At 48.0% G+C, this 15,547-nt stretch overlaps 1 protein-coding gene across 3 annotated transcripts in view; it reads left to right on the top strand.

Annotated features, from left to right (window-relative positions):
• Nucleotides 1-473: 473 nt before the first annotated feature.
• Nucleotides 474-15,547, top strand: part of PIK3AP1 (phosphoinositide-3-kinase adaptor protein 1) — a 76,749-nt gene continuing 61,675 nt past the window's right edge. The window contains exons 1-2 of one of the 3 annotated variants that reach the window (XM_030570382.1): nucleotides 475-549; nucleotides 8,388-8,804. In XM_030570382.1, the coding sequence (XP_030426242.1) occupies nucleotides 537-549; nucleotides 8,388-8,804 (430 nt within the window). In that variant the 5' untranslated portion in view covers nucleotides 475-536. Of the gene's footprint in view, nucleotides 550-8,257; nucleotides 8,329-8,387; nucleotides 8,805-15,547 lie in introns of those variants that run through there. The other 2 variants (XM_030570384.1, XM_030570385.1) reach the window with 2 other exon arrangements.

The raw sequence follows: 15,547 nt of genomic DNA, 5'->3' as shown, positions 1-15,547 counted from the left end.
TCAGGAACATCGCTGATGGCAAAGGCTGGGATCTGCTCACTTTGGGGGAGTCAGGAAGGGAACTCCGGGGGCCCAGCCCGGCTGCAATGCCAGGGTAGTGCCAGGGCGGGGAAAGGCCCAGGTCTGTGGTGGCTCCGGGAGGGAGGCGGCGCTGCCTGCAGGGGGTGCGCAGGGGGCCGGACGGGGCTGGGAGCGGGGTACTGAGGCAGCGAGTGGAGCGTGGCTGGCGGGGGGTGGGAGCCTTAGGGGGACGGCAGAGGAGCCGGCAGTGGCGCTCGGCCGCGCTCGCAGGGAAGGAGCCGGCGTTAGGCGGTTCTGCCCCGGGGGGGACCGCGGCTGCAGCCGGCCCCGGGCGAGGCGGGGCGGGCACGGCGAGGGGAGGGCTGCAGCCCCCGGCGCTGCCTCGCAGCGGAAGTGGCCAGAGGAGGAAATTCCCACTCGGCTGCCGGCTGCAGCCAGTGTCCCGCGGCGGCAGCTCCCCAGCGCCCCGGCCAGGAGCCGCTGCCGGGGATGTGAAGGCGCCCGAGCCCCGGATCATGGCCAGCCCAGGTAGGTTCCCCGCACGGCCACCCCTGCGGCGCGGATCCCCCCACCGGGCCCCGCGCCCCCAGCCCAGCCCACGCCTCGCCCCCCCCCCCCCGCGTCCACGGCCTCCCCTGCCCCCCGCTTGGGGGCGCTCGCCGCGCAGAGGCAACCTCCTGCTACTGCCCGGGCTTTCGGAGACCGCCGCCCTCCACGTGCCCGCTAGCGGGAAAGCGGGGGGCGATGACTGTGCAGGTTCCCGCCGTGAGACCCTCGGGTGAGCGCTGGGCATCCCAGTCGCTAGAGAATAGCTGGCTGCGCCCAGGACTGGCCGCTGCACCTGCTGCCTTCCGGCCAGCCTCTGTGCCCCAGGGAAGTGCTGCTTGCGCCAGTGCCAGTGACTGCTTCATCCCATGGCTCTTCCCCGCCTGAGGTGAGCTGGTGGCCCTTGGCCACCAGTGCTCTTCAAAGTGGGCCCCCTGGCCACAGGACCCAGCTGGCAATGCTGTTCCAGTCAGAGGCCATGGGCTGGGCTGGGTGCAGGGTGAGTGAACTCCATCTCTTTACCCAAAAGGTCCACTGGCTAGCACTCAGCCCTTGCCTGTTGTCTAGTTGCCCCCGATCGCTGTGGATTGACTGTGGGACTAGCCGCCTGGGATGCTGTGAAGGTCAAAACTATAACTGGGTTCAAGAAAGAATGAGATAAGTTCACTGAGGATAGGTCCATCAGTGGCTGTTAGCCAACACGATCAGGGCTGCAACCCCACGCTCTGGGTGCCCCAATACTCTGACTGCCAGAAGCTTAGACTGGGTGACAGGGGAAGGACTGAAATTGTCTGTTCTGTTCATGCTCTCAGAAGCATCTGGCACGTGCCACAAGGCTAGATAGACCATTGGTCTGACTCAGTATAGCCATGTTAAGCAGTCTCATTGCATGCCACAGTTAATGCTATCCAAAGAGAAGGAATGGAGGGTGCAATTCATGTGGGGCACTGCTGAGAGCAACACCCATTGGATATTGCCTTGGGGAAGAAACCTAACTGTAACTCTTTCTCAGGCTATGCCTTCACTTCCAAAAAGTTTGCACAGCAAGATAAGTGCAGATTATTAGCTAGCTCACTGTTAGCTAGCCTCCTTTTCCCCGGCCTTTTCGGGCATGTCTACACTGCACACTAAGCCCAGGCTCTTACTCAGGTTTGAGCCCAAGCCCCCTTTTCATCCACATACAAATCAGTCTGACTTGGGTCGGCCAGCACTCAGAACCGGGTTCAAGGACCGTGCTAGAGGGGTGGGTCAGAGCCCAAGTCCTGCTCAGACTTATGTCCAAGCGCTGTTATTTTGTAGTATGGATGCAGCTCAAGCCATGGCCCTGAAACATCCATGTAGTGCAGCATGGATGTGTTAGCACAGCTGTGAGGCTCAAGCCCGGGAATTGTAAGCCCAGGTTTACATTCAGTATGAACACTCAAGCACAGGCTTGGAAACACAAAGTCCACAAGCCTGGATCTGTGGTTACAACTGAGAGTAGAGAACCTGCAATGAAGATCTACCCTTAGGCTATAGCTATGCTGAAGTTAGAGGCTGCAGTGCAGGTAGGCAGACCTGTACTAGGTTGAATCTTGCTAGCAGTGCTAAAAATTGCATGCAGACATGGCAGTATGGACCCTAGCAGGGGCTAGCAATGTGAGTACTTACCCAGGGTTCCAGGCAAGCTTCTACAGGTTGCTCTGAAGCCTGTTCTACCAGACCTGCTATATTAGCTGTGCTAGCTAGATTAAAGCTAGTGCTGTGTGAGCATGCCTGTCCTGCCTCTGACTGCAGTATAGACATACCCCAGGGCCTAAGCGGGGTTAATGTGTATCACCCAGAATGAGTTAATTCATATTGATATGGGTAGGATGGAATGGTACCCATGGTGCAGTGTTCCCTATATGCAGTGTTTCCTCCACAGCATTACATGGGAGAATGCACACCTCGTTCTCCCCTGTGGAATTGGGTGGGAGGGTTCCACCTCATAACCCATGGAGGATCCTCAGGATCTATCTTGCAACACTCATAGATGGCCCAGGCCTTCACAAAGCTCCCTGGGCTCCTCCATGGCAGCCTGCTTCCCTCAGGCTGATGTCATGGGGCTATGCAATTTTTGCTAGTAGAAGCAATATTCATCCTGCTACATCCTATTCTGAATACGACCGGCGGGGATGGGATGGGGAGAGGAGAGGTGCATAGTGCTGATTCAGTGCTCCTAACATCTGGGCATACTTCAAAGTGAAAAATCACCCAGGCAACACATCTATCCCCTTGCTTTGTCTCCCACAGTGCCCAGCCACATGGCAGGGTCTTCCAAGGTGTCTTGATAAGCTTTCAGTGCCCATTATGTGCCACTCTACTCCCATCCACGTAGCTGCCTTATCTGTCATGATCCTCTGCACCAAACAGCTCAAGGCAGCCTATAACCTATTGTAGGCTGTGGTAGAAGACATGGCTAAAATTTAATGCCATTGGCTTAGGGCCATTGACTCCAATGGGAACAGGATCTGGTCTTTGTTGTGTAAACCTTCATTGCTGGCGCTGAATGTGCAAGTTCTCCTTACTGCATTTGCAGGGGAAATTACGTGTTTGTGCTTTTTCTCTTTCTCTAAAAGGGGAAAAAACGTGCCATCTCAATGGTGTGAAGCAACTTTAGAGTTTTACTGATGCATGTCTCCTTGTGATGTAAAAATAATTCAGACTGAGGTCTCAAGGGATGGACAGGCAGATACCAAAAATTACTTTCTCTTCGTTAAACAATATCTTGTTCTAAGTGGCAAGCAGAACTGCTTTAGGGTCACACACTATCTAATGCAAATCTTGTGTTCTTATCACTAAGAGATGATCTTGCTCACAAGGTTTTTATCTGGTTATTTTTTCAGCTATTTCCCCGTATTTTGCTTGTGAGGCTTTAAATGAAGTGCTGGTTTCCGGGTGCAATAAACCTAGGAGCCTTTGATAACATGTTAGTTAATAATTATTGAGGTGATTAGGTTGTTGCTTTGTTACACAGTTCAGCTAGAGAATGCATGCTTAGGATTCCTGTATAACTTAAACCCAATAGGCCTGGGAGGTGCTGAGCACCTTAATTCCCATTGACTCACTGGGAGATGAGGATAGTCAGCATCTCTTGGAAATGCTTTCATTCTGAAGGATTCGGACCTATTCATATTAATGTAGTCTTTATATAATATATGCTGTGGCTTCACTTGAAGTCACTGTCTATTCTCTTCAACAGGAGGAAAATTGGATCCTTTATCAAATACCAATATTTGATTCCCTGGAAAATATAATGGTTTTATTTATGCTTTCCATCCAGACAGATCCCAGACCATGTCATCGACTGATAGTACACATGATGGGCCAAATGCAGCCATTGCTCTAGCTCAGGGGTAGGCAACCTATGACACGCGTGCCAAAGGCGGCATGCGAGCTAATTTTCAGTGGCACTTACACTGCCCAGGTCCTGGCCACCGGTCTGGGGAGCTCTGTGTTTTAATTTAATTTTAAATGAAGCTTCTTAAACATTGTAAAAACCTTATTTACTTGACATACAACATAGTTTAGTTATATATTATAGACTTCTAGAAAGAGACCTTCTAAAAACGTTAAAATGTATTACTGGCACGTGACACCTTAAATTAGAGTGAATAAATGAAGACTCAGCACACCCCTTCTGAAAGGTTGTCGACCCTTGCTCTAGCTCCACTGAAATTAGTCAACTTATAGCATGGGTGAATTTGAGGAGTTCCCTCTCCTAGCTTTTGCTTAGACTGGGAGCTCTTTGAGGCAGGGACTCTATGTCTACACCACAAATGAAGGTGTGATTGGAGCAGGCATGCTAGCTTTGATCTAGCCAGCATGGGTAACAATAGCAATTAAGATGCGGCAGCACAGACCCTGGTGTGGACACTTTATACATACCTAGAGTCCCTGCTCGGCTCAAACAGAGCAGTTTGCCCGTGCTGCCACGTCCTCGCTACCACTCTTATCCATGCCAGCTAGATTAAAGCTAGTGGGGGTATGTGTATGCATGTTTCAATTACACCTTCATTTGCAGTGTTGACATATTCTGCATCTACACATTGCCTAATACAATGGGTCTTCAATCTCAGAAGGGGCTTTCAGGCTCATTTATAATCTTATCATGCAAAATGGAATGATGTTGCAATGCAGTGTGTTTTACAGAGTAGACATTAAAGGGGGTAACTTCAGCTCAAATTTGGCACAAAGCTTATATCTTGTACTTGTAAGCTGTTGCAAAACCTATGACGCGTGGACATCTTTCCATGACATGAAAATAATCTTAGAAAATTAATATGCTCCTGCAGTGATTGCAGTGCTGCTGAACATGGGTTGGATCCATCAGAGTGTCTTGTTATAAAGTAAAAGAAAACAGCGTTTCATTCTCTAAGTTGAGCAATGCAGAAATTAAACAGTATCAGAAGCATAAACAACACTTCAAAGTTCTTTAATTTTATCATAATCTAGGGTAAGGAAATGAGTTTCTGCTAAACGAGAATTAAAAATATTTACTGTCTACTCTATTTTTACATCATGCAAACTAACCTGTGGAACATACTGCCAACACATATAACTGAGGATAGGAGCTTACTAGGAGAAAAGAGGTAGATCTGTAACTGTGGATTTCCTTATTCAGCCACAGCTGATAATTGTTGCCGTGTACCTGGAAGCGTGAGGGTTTATATTCCTTGAGTGTTTACTTTAACAGACATTGGGCGTGTTAGGAAGACATTCACCTTATGATCAGGTTATGCCATAACTTCCCATTCATTGCACTTTTCTCTGGCACTGGCTGGTGCTTTTCAATGGCTATTAGCCAGAATGGATAGGTATGGTGTCCCTAACTTCTGTTTGCCAGAAGCTGGGAATGAGCGACAAGGAATGGATCACTTGATGATTACCTGTTCTGTTCATTCCCTCTGGGGCACTGTCAGAAGACAGGATACTAGGCTAGATGGACCTTTGGTCTGACCCAGAATGGCTGTTCTTATGTGCTTGATGCTTCAGAACCAGGATGAAGTGTAGTTCTGTGCCCTCCCACTGGCAAGAAGGGGAAGTGGGTGAAGAGTAGGCATGGTTGCTGCTGACGTCTTAACTGACTATTTCTAGACTGCTTGAGGTTTAGTTTTCTTTAAAATAGTCAAAACTCCTGACTCTTAGACTTAAGAATATCTGTATAAACAGAGTGCTAAAGCATTTGATTATAACACGAGGGGATTTCCTTGGGTCTGTTTCTCTGTGGACCAACACTCACGTGTTCAACACCTCCATCCCACTGACTCTAAACAAGCTAACGTTTTGCAGCCTTGGTTCAGAGGTGGAGAGCTGGTGGAATCCATACATTCGTTACCCTAGCACAGGTCTGTTAGGGAGTAAGAGGCTGGCTAGAAGAATTATGGCTGTGGAAGGCACAGTTGACATGTACTCACCAACAGGTGTCGTGCCTCCCTGTGTAGCTGCTCACCACAGTGCAGTGGTGACAGGGCTCTGGCTATGCCCCCTCTGTAGAGGTAATAGTACTAACAGAGCTGGTAGCCTGGATGTACAGGCTATCAAACTATGGCTGCATCTTGTGCACAAGTGCTAGAGGAAGGAGGCTCCCTGTTCCCTTGTGTCCTTGCACTGCTGCAGCCTCAAAATGCTCACACAACTTAAAATTCACAGGAAGGTTTTGCAGTGTTTCCTAAAGACAGTCAGATTCCGGTTTTGCTCATCTGGGAGTTAGGATCTAACTTTGGAACAATCAACTAAGAATATCCCCAGCTCTCATATGCTTTGGGATCTGCATCTTCCCAGAGAAATACAGCGGTCCTAGTAGTTCATTTATAACTCTATCTTCACTGTAGCTGGGGTATGATCCATTAATTGTTGGAGTCTAATGGCTGCTGCTTCAGCCACTGCTAGAGCCCGTCTGCAGACTCAGGAAACCATCACTGCATTGGTTACACCTGGGTCACACTGTCACACCTCATTTCTCAGCCATAAGGGTTAGAATCAACTTCAATATAGAAGAAAAATAATGGTTTGTCTGTCATTACATGACTGGGACCCACAGACCCAGGCACTTGTCTGCCTTAATTTAGCCCTCCGCACGAGCCACGATGAAGGCCCTGCATACTTTGGCTAGCTGAACCTAATTTCTGCTGCAAGGCTCCTGGGTTCAGCAGCACAATGGAATCTTTTGAGGCTGCTTAATTTTGATTTGATATTAATGAATTAAATGTGGACATTTAACTTGTGCAGTCACCTGTCTAGATAAATCCACACTTATGCTGTCCCCAGATTGCCAGAAGTTTTGCTATACTAAACTGGAGATTGACACCTATTTTTCTTATAAAAGCTTTTTTATTTTTTTCTGAGGAGGGTGGGGGTGGCTCCAGGCCCCAGCACGCCAAGCGTGTGCTTGGGGCAGCAAGCCATGGGGGTGCTCTGCCAGTTGCCGCGAGGGTGGCAGGCAGGCTGCCTTTGGCGGCTTGCCTGCAGAGGGTCCGCTGGTCCTGCGGCTTTGGAGGACCAGCGGACCCTCCGCAGGCAAGCCGCAGAAGGCAGCCTGCCTGCCTTGCTTGGGGCGGCAAAATGCCTAGAGCTGCCCCTGAATGGGGGTGGGTGCTCTGGGGGTTTGGACACATTGAGAGGCAGGTTGGGAGCATAGGAAAGGCAGATTAGGAGAAACATCCAGCTAAAATGAACAGCACTGAAATTAACAATGAAAACTGAACTGTAATCTTCAGGTTTTAGAGTCAATGCCCCATTTTGGTGAATGGGGAAGTTCATACTTTAACGATCTCTTTAGACATGCGGATATAACACTGCATCATTTCACTTTGGCTCACCCTTCAAGGCTTTCCTCATGGCCAGGAGTGCTTATATTCTAGAACACGAGTATGAAATCAATAGTGGAGAGGCATGGGCTCTCCTGGAATAGGAGGCTCTGGCTGTAATACTGACAGATGCTTTGGTGCTGCCAGAAGGCTGAGTTGTTTGCTTTGTCGATTCCTTCTCTCCAAGCACAATCTGCTAAACTTCAGGCAAAAAGCTTCCTTTATGGAAGTTAAAGGAGAGGAGGTCAAAATTAAGCTTGCAGAGGAGAGGATCTGAAGCCTGAACTATGGGGTTGCTGTTGTGGCTCCATACTGCAGGCTCTGGGGGACTGAGCTGACTCATTTCAGCTACACACGCACACACATGCACATGCCGTTCAGGCAGTTTGCATGGTGCTAAGAAGTGAGCAGACGCCTGGCCCCCATGAAGATCATAGTAGCTTCCCGTAAGACTTGACACACCTTGTCTAAATAAAGATCTTCCTTTTCCAGGTGTGCTATATTTAGTGTCAACTCCTCCTGAGCGTTTAACTTCTAGGACACCCTTACAAATCTGCAATGTCCTTGTCATTAATTTGAATTCAGTTTTCACCCTAGAGGGAACTTTTTTTCCCCCCATTAAACTCTTTATCCCTCCCGCCCCCCAACTCACACACAATCTGAAAATTTCCACCTGTGATTTATCTCACTCAAAACAGAGCAGGAAATCCCCTTCTCCCCTGCAAGGGTGGCTTGAGAGAATGGAAGACCTACTACTCGGATTTTAGAACAGGAAATGCAAGTACAAGTTTAGCTATCCTTACAGCTGTTCTGTGAATGCAAATGCCACTTGTTCATTCTCTCTGCATCTGCTCTCCTAATGTCCCATCAGGTTCTGCTCGTTTCACAAATTAGAAGACACAAGAATTTGCTTCTCTGCTCCAAAACTGAGGTAAGATTCTGGCTGCAGAGCTTAATACTTCTCTCTGCTTTCACCTTGCATCTGCACAGGGGCCCCTGGGGGATGCGATGTGCTGATTGTGTATGCCAGGGATGCCAGTGAATGGTGTCAGTACCTTCAGAACCTCTTCTTCTCGTGCCGGCAAGTCCGAAAGCAGCGGGTTCTGAGCTATGAAGTGAAGTACGGGGCTGCCATTCCCTGGGAGGAGTTCGATCGATTCAGCAGCAGCCGATGCATCATCATATTGCTGTCTGCCGAGCTGGTGCAGAACTTTTACATCCCTGACGTCCTTGGGAGCCTGCAGGAAGCTTTGAGGCCCCCACACAAAGTGGTCAAGCTGTTCTGTGGAGTGGAGGATTGTGACGACTATTTAGGGTTTTTCAGGGACTGGGCCCAGTGGAAAGAACTCACCTATGATGATGAGCCAGATGCCTACATTGCAACAGTCAAGAAGACTATTTCAGAAGGTAAGATGGCAAGCTGGGATTCATGTCTCTTTGGTTGAGGAAAGGGTGCATGTTATTACTGATCCCTCTTTGGAGCTGTTCACATATTCTTCTGAAATATAAAAATAAAGGCTGGTCTATAATCCTCTAAAAGTTCGGGAGCTCTCCAGACCCCTTTTCCTCCACCCCACCCACCAGCTCCATGTCAGCAATCTGCAAAGCATTTGGGAATCTGGATGGCATGTTAGCTATTAATATTTGAGGATTGCCTGTATAATGGGATGTGCTGTTGAATGTCTGGGAAGCTAGCGTGTCTTCAGAGCTCTGTCCATTCTTCACTTCACTGATACTGACCCAGGCTCATAAAAAATAGGAGGGCTGTTCTGCTAGGTTATCTTGTCCCCCCTAAAGGAGCCAATGTATGATTGTCCCCTACAGCAGTGGTGCCCAATCTTATTACGTAGGAGGGCCACATAAACCTAAGCATGATCTTGTGTGGGCCAAACAGATTCTATATATTTTAATAAGATTTAAAATCACCTGTATTGATTTATATTTTAAGTTCAGCTTTTTTTGTATGTATTCAGATAGGTTGTTCCTATGTACAGTGTTGTCTGTTCACACACTTATGTAAATTAAAATGATGTAAATGTGCCAACAAAAAGTTAATGAATCGGTCGTTAGTATATTGTGTTGAAGCAGGCCAGGGGCCTTATGAGAGACCCTGTGTGTGGCCCGTGGGCTGTAGGTTGGGCACCCCTGCTCTACAGTATATTGTCCAGTTCTCTCCTTTAAATCATAGGTGCAACAGCATTGGAAAATCTGGGCAATAGAAAAGACACCAGCACTTTCTACAAATCCACTGCAGGTAGCATAGTCATAGCAGTTCAAAATTGCACCTTGACGCCTCTGGCACTATATTGAGCCAAGCAGTCTGAAGTGGTGGTCCGTCTACAGCTTAAAGTCAAGGATAGTGCCACATGGTGGCCAGCTCAGGTCCAGTGATACAAGGTTTTAAGTACCCTTCTCTCCCAGTAATCTCCATGGCTGTTGAGCATCACTGGCACATCATAGGATCGTAGGGCTTATCTACACTAAAAAGTTCTATCTCTTTGATAATAGTAGTTAAAGTTTTATAATTCAAGCAGTACCACCTCCTAGTGTAGACGGTGATACTAGTATACAGGTATCTTATACTGGTATAACTGTTCCCATACAGCAAGGAGAGTAACTATACCAGTATAAGTCATCTTTACACAGATATAACCATAGCCAAGCCATAGTCAGAGACCGCGTTCCTCAGACCACAGCTCAGGCCACAGTGGAGTGCACAAACAAGCCCAGTTTTGGATCCTCTGTTGAAATCCACAGAAATCACTTTGGATTCAAAATTGATAGGCTATGTCACAGGGTGAGCACAGGCTCTCCCACTTTTGTGCCTGCGCCCTGTGTTTAAGCTGGTTTAATAAAGAATATTCGCTCCCTCTTTTGTAGAATCATCTTGGTGTCTTTATTTACACTGCTTGTGCAGTTCCCAGATCCCCCAACAGTTAGTGCCCCACAGACCCTCCCCAGGGTTTCCTGGCCCTTGAGGCTTCCTTATTGGCACGGAGATGGAGATACTGCCCTCCTGTCTCCTCCCAGGCTAGCCTCCCCACTGAGGTTTGCCCAGGGCTTTTATAGCCTTCTCCTGCCCCAGCCCAGCCGTCACTACTTAGCCCAGCAGGTTCATCTGAGCCAGCCCTCGTTAGGGCTTGCAGCTGGGCTCCCTGCTGAGTACCTGCATCTCTACGCCTGGCCTACTGGCCAGAGAGGAGGCTGTAGCCAGCATTTTGGCAGGGCTTTAAAGAGGTTTTACCCCTGCCCTACCACAGGCTAGATATGGGGCCAAGGTAGAAGTTGTTCTTCTAAACTTGATGTGAATGGGGTCAAAGGCAGCTAAATTATTGCACCCTGAAATTAGAGATGTTACCAATTGTTTTGCCATTCTGCAGCAAAGAAAAGCAGGAGACAGAATTTAGTGTAGCGCCTTCCCCTGGCTGAGTGCAGCGCCAATATTTAGCTAATGAAATTAATTTCCAGAGTCACTATCTCAGTGGGTTTTGGACTGTTGGTACAGATTGTTAGCTCCAGCAATCTTACATTAGCATGTCAGAGCTGGAGACCAATGACCTCTGAAGGGGGCAGGCAGGAGCCTCTAGATTCTGTTATGCAGAGATTGATCTCAAGTTGCAACCTGACTGATGGGGTAGAATGTTTATGGGGGCATGAAGGGGACAATATTAATTACAAGGCCTGTAAGGGAGCCAATAGCTCTCCAAAGACTTACTGGGGTTTCTCCTGTCCCGCAAATGTGCAGAAGCAAACAGGAAGGGGAAGGAGTTACTCCTACTTATCTCTTCTTCCTTCCAAGTGCCCAGTTCTCCTCATTCTTCACCCAGATCCTCTGGCTTCCAGCATTTTGAGGGAGGGGCAAAGTGATGGGGGAAGAGGTGGCTTCTGTAGCAGACAAACCTGTGATTCTTAGCAGTGGGACTCCCTCTTGTCAAATCATAGAAGATTAGAGTTGGAAGAGACCTCAGGAGGCATCTAGTCCAACCCCCTGCTCAAAGCAGGACCATGCAAGCGCTCTTTTTTAATCCTCTTGGCACATAGCATATATATGGAGACACCCAAAGGGAGAACAGGAGGCCAACATCCTCCTCTGAGGCATCTGCCTTCTCTTCCTCACACCCTGGAGCTTTCTCACTTTGGACAGTACCCAGGCATTAAGTCTTGGGAGTGGGGCATAAGGACCATAGGCTTGGGGTAAGGGTGCTAAGGGAAGGTGCAGGCTGTGGGTGCAAAGAGGGATGTGGGGATGGGGAGAAGCAGATGTGCTGAGTGGGTTGAGGCAGATCCACTCACCCCAGTGGAATCCTATTCCCATGCGCCTCCCAAGGTCATTGGGAGACAGGCTTCCATCACCAGGAACATAGGAAGTGTGCTCTAGTGAGGCTGCCCTCCTACAGCCCTGAGGATGAGGAAGGCCCACAGCCTCTTCCGCACTCCTTGGTCTCACATTATAGCAGCTGTAAAAACCCCAGGGAATGCTCACTAGCAATCAAGGTGGAATTAAGGTTAAAGATGCTTGAGTCTATTGAGTGCAAACTATGGATTTTAACTTTGTGGAGAAGGTTTTAAATACCCCCGTTTTGCTGGAAACTATTCAGGTTATGGTTCTCCAAAGAAGGGACTCACCCACTGGAACTGTGTCCCAGAAACACCAACCTTGGTGCATGTAGAGTGTTGAAAGTGTGTGCCCATGGTCTTGTCTCATACAATGCGGGAATCTCACTACCCTGACTCTTGCTCTCCATGCAAGCACTCTAGTGTAATCATCTGGGCGCACACAGGACACATGTGGAGACATGCTAGCGCTATCTAATTAGTTGGATACCTAGCTGGCATGGGGAACTGGGGATGATCTTGCAAGGTGCCGAGAACCTGCTGGGAAATGCCAAATGCCCTTGACACCTTTCAGGACCAGCCTCTATGATGAGGTAAATGATCCTTTCTGTATTCTGCACTATCTAATGGGGAACTTGTACAATGCTTTGTGGGGTCTATGACCATAAAGTAGCAACTGCTATACATTTATTGTTGATAAAATACTAGGAGTCTGACTTTTTCACGTTCAACTTTATTTCTTGCTCCACAGATTACCTTTCAGTATGACAGGCAAACATACTGAAATCACTGATACTTGCCTGCAGCCTTTTAGTACAATTTAATGATGATTTTTAAGGCATATCATGTTTTAACTGACTTTTTACATAATCAGAATGGTCCATGCTTTCTTCAGTTGCCTTACTTGAACTCAAATGCATATACCACCAATTAGCTTTATTCTACCTTTGCTAAATATTTTGTCAGAAGAAAAGATAGTTTTAACTATCAAGTATTTTATTTATACAGCTCTCATCAGGGAGTCTTTCCTAGTTTTCTCAAAGCCGTATAGTATCTGTTAAGCTGACTGTACTGGGTTCATTTTAACATTTTGTAAGAAGTTACAGAAACCCTACTCCACTGAGTTCTAACTTGTGTGGCGTAATTTGGGGCTGTTTGGGCGCATAGTGGGACACAGTTCTAAAGGACTCAAGACAGGGTTCCTGTCAGCCTGATAGTACAAATTGTAAATCTGTCCAAGATGTGATTGTTTCAGGGCAAGAAATGTTTATCTCACGTAAAGTCTGTGGATTACCAGGAGACCAGCTGCTCTAATGTTTATTTAGAAAGGGAAGAGCTCCCCAGGTGTACAATAGTACATAGTTCCTCTTTGGGTGAAATGGTGAAGAACTGCCTTTCAGTTGATTCTACAGTGTCACAACAGAACCCGCCATGTGACTTAAAGTGCATCTTGAGAACCGACATCTTCCCTAGCGAAACATGGTGTAGATACATAGCCCATGCCCGCTAGTGCTAGATGCCACACTACCTAACAGAAAGGGTGGCCTTGTGGTTAAGGCATTGGCTGGGCCTTAGGAGAGCTGGCTTCGACTCCAGTCTCTGCAACATGCTTCCTGTATTATCCTGAGTAGGTCACTTAACCATTCCGTGCCATGGCCTACCATTTTTTACTACTGCTTTGTCTCTTTCCCTACCCTGTCTTCTATTCAAATTGAAAGCTTTTCAGGGCAGGGACTCACAGTTTGCCCTAGAAGAATGGGCTCTGATGTTGGTTGAGGCCTGTAAGTGCTATTGCTATAGTTACGGGCGCACTAGAAATGTACCCATGTCTCTGACACGCCTGCACATGCTCACAGCACTGGCAATGGCAGCATCAGGGCCGGCGCTACCATTTAGGCGACCTAGGCAATGGCCTAGGGCGCCAGAATATTTGGGGGGCACTATTTTGCCGAGGGGGTGGCAAGCGGGTCCAGTGGATCTACCGCAGTCATGTCGGTGGACGGTCCACTGCTGGAAAGGCTCCGGTGGAGCTGCTGCAGTCATTTTGGCGGATGGTGCGCTGGTCTAAAGGCTCCGGCGGACCTACCACAGCCATGCCTGCGGCAGGTCCACCGGAGCCTTTAGACCAGCGGACCGCCCGCCGGCATCACTGCGGCAGCTCCACCGGACCCGCGGGGGGGCTGCGAAATGGCCCTCCGCCTAGGGCGTCAGAAATCCTGGCGCCGCTCCTGGGCAGCATCAGCATAAAATGGAAAACTAAAACGATGGCAGAGTAATTAGGGAAAGCTTGAACTGTCTGTAAATTGAGAATTTGTGAGGGATTTACTGGCACATATAATAATGAGCCTCACAATGACAAGTAACTGGCAGCAAACTATCTGTTGGCTCTAGGGCAGTTTTCTCTACCTTTTTAATACCAGAGACCATTTTGCTGCCTTCCTAACCTGTGTCAGGGAGATTTCAGGGACCGGTGCCAGTCCATGGTCCGGTTGTTGAGAAACATTGTGCTTGAGTAAGAAGGGCTGTCAGCATATTCTTGTTGTGTTTTGGGGATTGCACTATTGCTTCAAGTGCAGCTGTCAGAATGTGATTCCATTTGGACAGTGCTGCAGACCACCACCTGTATCATCACAGGCCTTGAGCTACTTTAACTGCCCTGGTAGTTCTGTGGAAAGTCAGAAAAGGAGAAACTCTTGTTTTGCCTTACTGATGGTAAACTGTGCACTGCTTGTATTGAAGAGAGAGAAGCTTTTGAGCTTACACCGAGCTCTTCTGGTCTGTGTAAAATCAGAAGCTTTTCTCTCTCTCTCCAGCAGCAATTGGTCCAATAAAAATGCTACCTCACCCACCTTGTCTGTCTAATATCCTGGGACCAACACGGCTACAACAACGCTGCCTGTGGCTTATGACGCATGCTTGCAGAGGCTGGTGGGAGCAAGGTGATGTGTGTAGTTAGAATGGTATGGCTCCTCAATACTGACAAACATTAACTAACGGAGATATGGAGCATTCCAGTTACTTTCAGAGCTCTGTTCCCCACACCACCTAGTGATTAGCTCATTTTACAAAATTTTCTGTAAGCCGAGTGAAAGTTCAGAGGTCAAAACCTGGGAAAGTCAACTGTAGCTAGGGGTTTAGTGGCTTCTTGCTTGGAACAGGGACTCTGCCCAAAGTTGCTTAAAAATTAATTAAAGTTCTCCAACAATACACTTCAGAGGTGGAGGAGGAGTAGAACTGAGATGTAGTGCAGGTATCTGGGGAAATCAGTGCTGAGATACCACACAAAGTACTCTTCCAAGAAAATGTAGGTGAGGGTGGCTGCTGGGTATTTCCAAGGAAGTCTTGCATCGATAAAAGGTGTGTGGGAGAAATACAGCAAGGAGGCTAAGAGAAAGGCTGGAGAGGAATTGGTGAGCAGGAGGAAATGAGCAGAGATGCAGATTGGACAAGAGTTCTGCAGAAACCTGAGGGTGAAGAACTTGAACATGGTTCAGAAAGCTAGTGAATGAACTGAAAGTTAAACTATTCCAAGGTCTGGGACATGCTGTGTGCAGTTGTGGACCACAGCAGGAATCACTGATTATTTAAGGGACTAGGAAAGCGTTTAAGGAGTCACACATTGGATCACAAGGGCCAGAAATGAATTTGTACCATTTGAAAGCTGTGGGAAAACAGGCTATGAAACTTTTAATCCTAGTAGGCTATGAAATAGTACTGACAATCTGTCTTACTGCAGGGTCTCACTCAGTACTGGGTTTGCTTACCTTCTTATGATCACAGACCTGGACAATGGACTAGTTTACAAGCTTCCCATG

Source organism: Gopherus evgoodei, chromosome 7 (assembly GCF_007399415.2).
Source record: "Gopherus evgoodei ecotype Sinaloan lineage chromosome 7, rGopEvg1_v1.p, whole genome shotgun sequence".
Classification (NCBI taxonomy): domain Eukaryota; kingdom Metazoa; phylum Chordata; order Testudines; family Testudinidae; genus Gopherus; species Gopherus evgoodei.
This window is presented reverse-complemented; position numbering and strand designations above follow the sequence as displayed.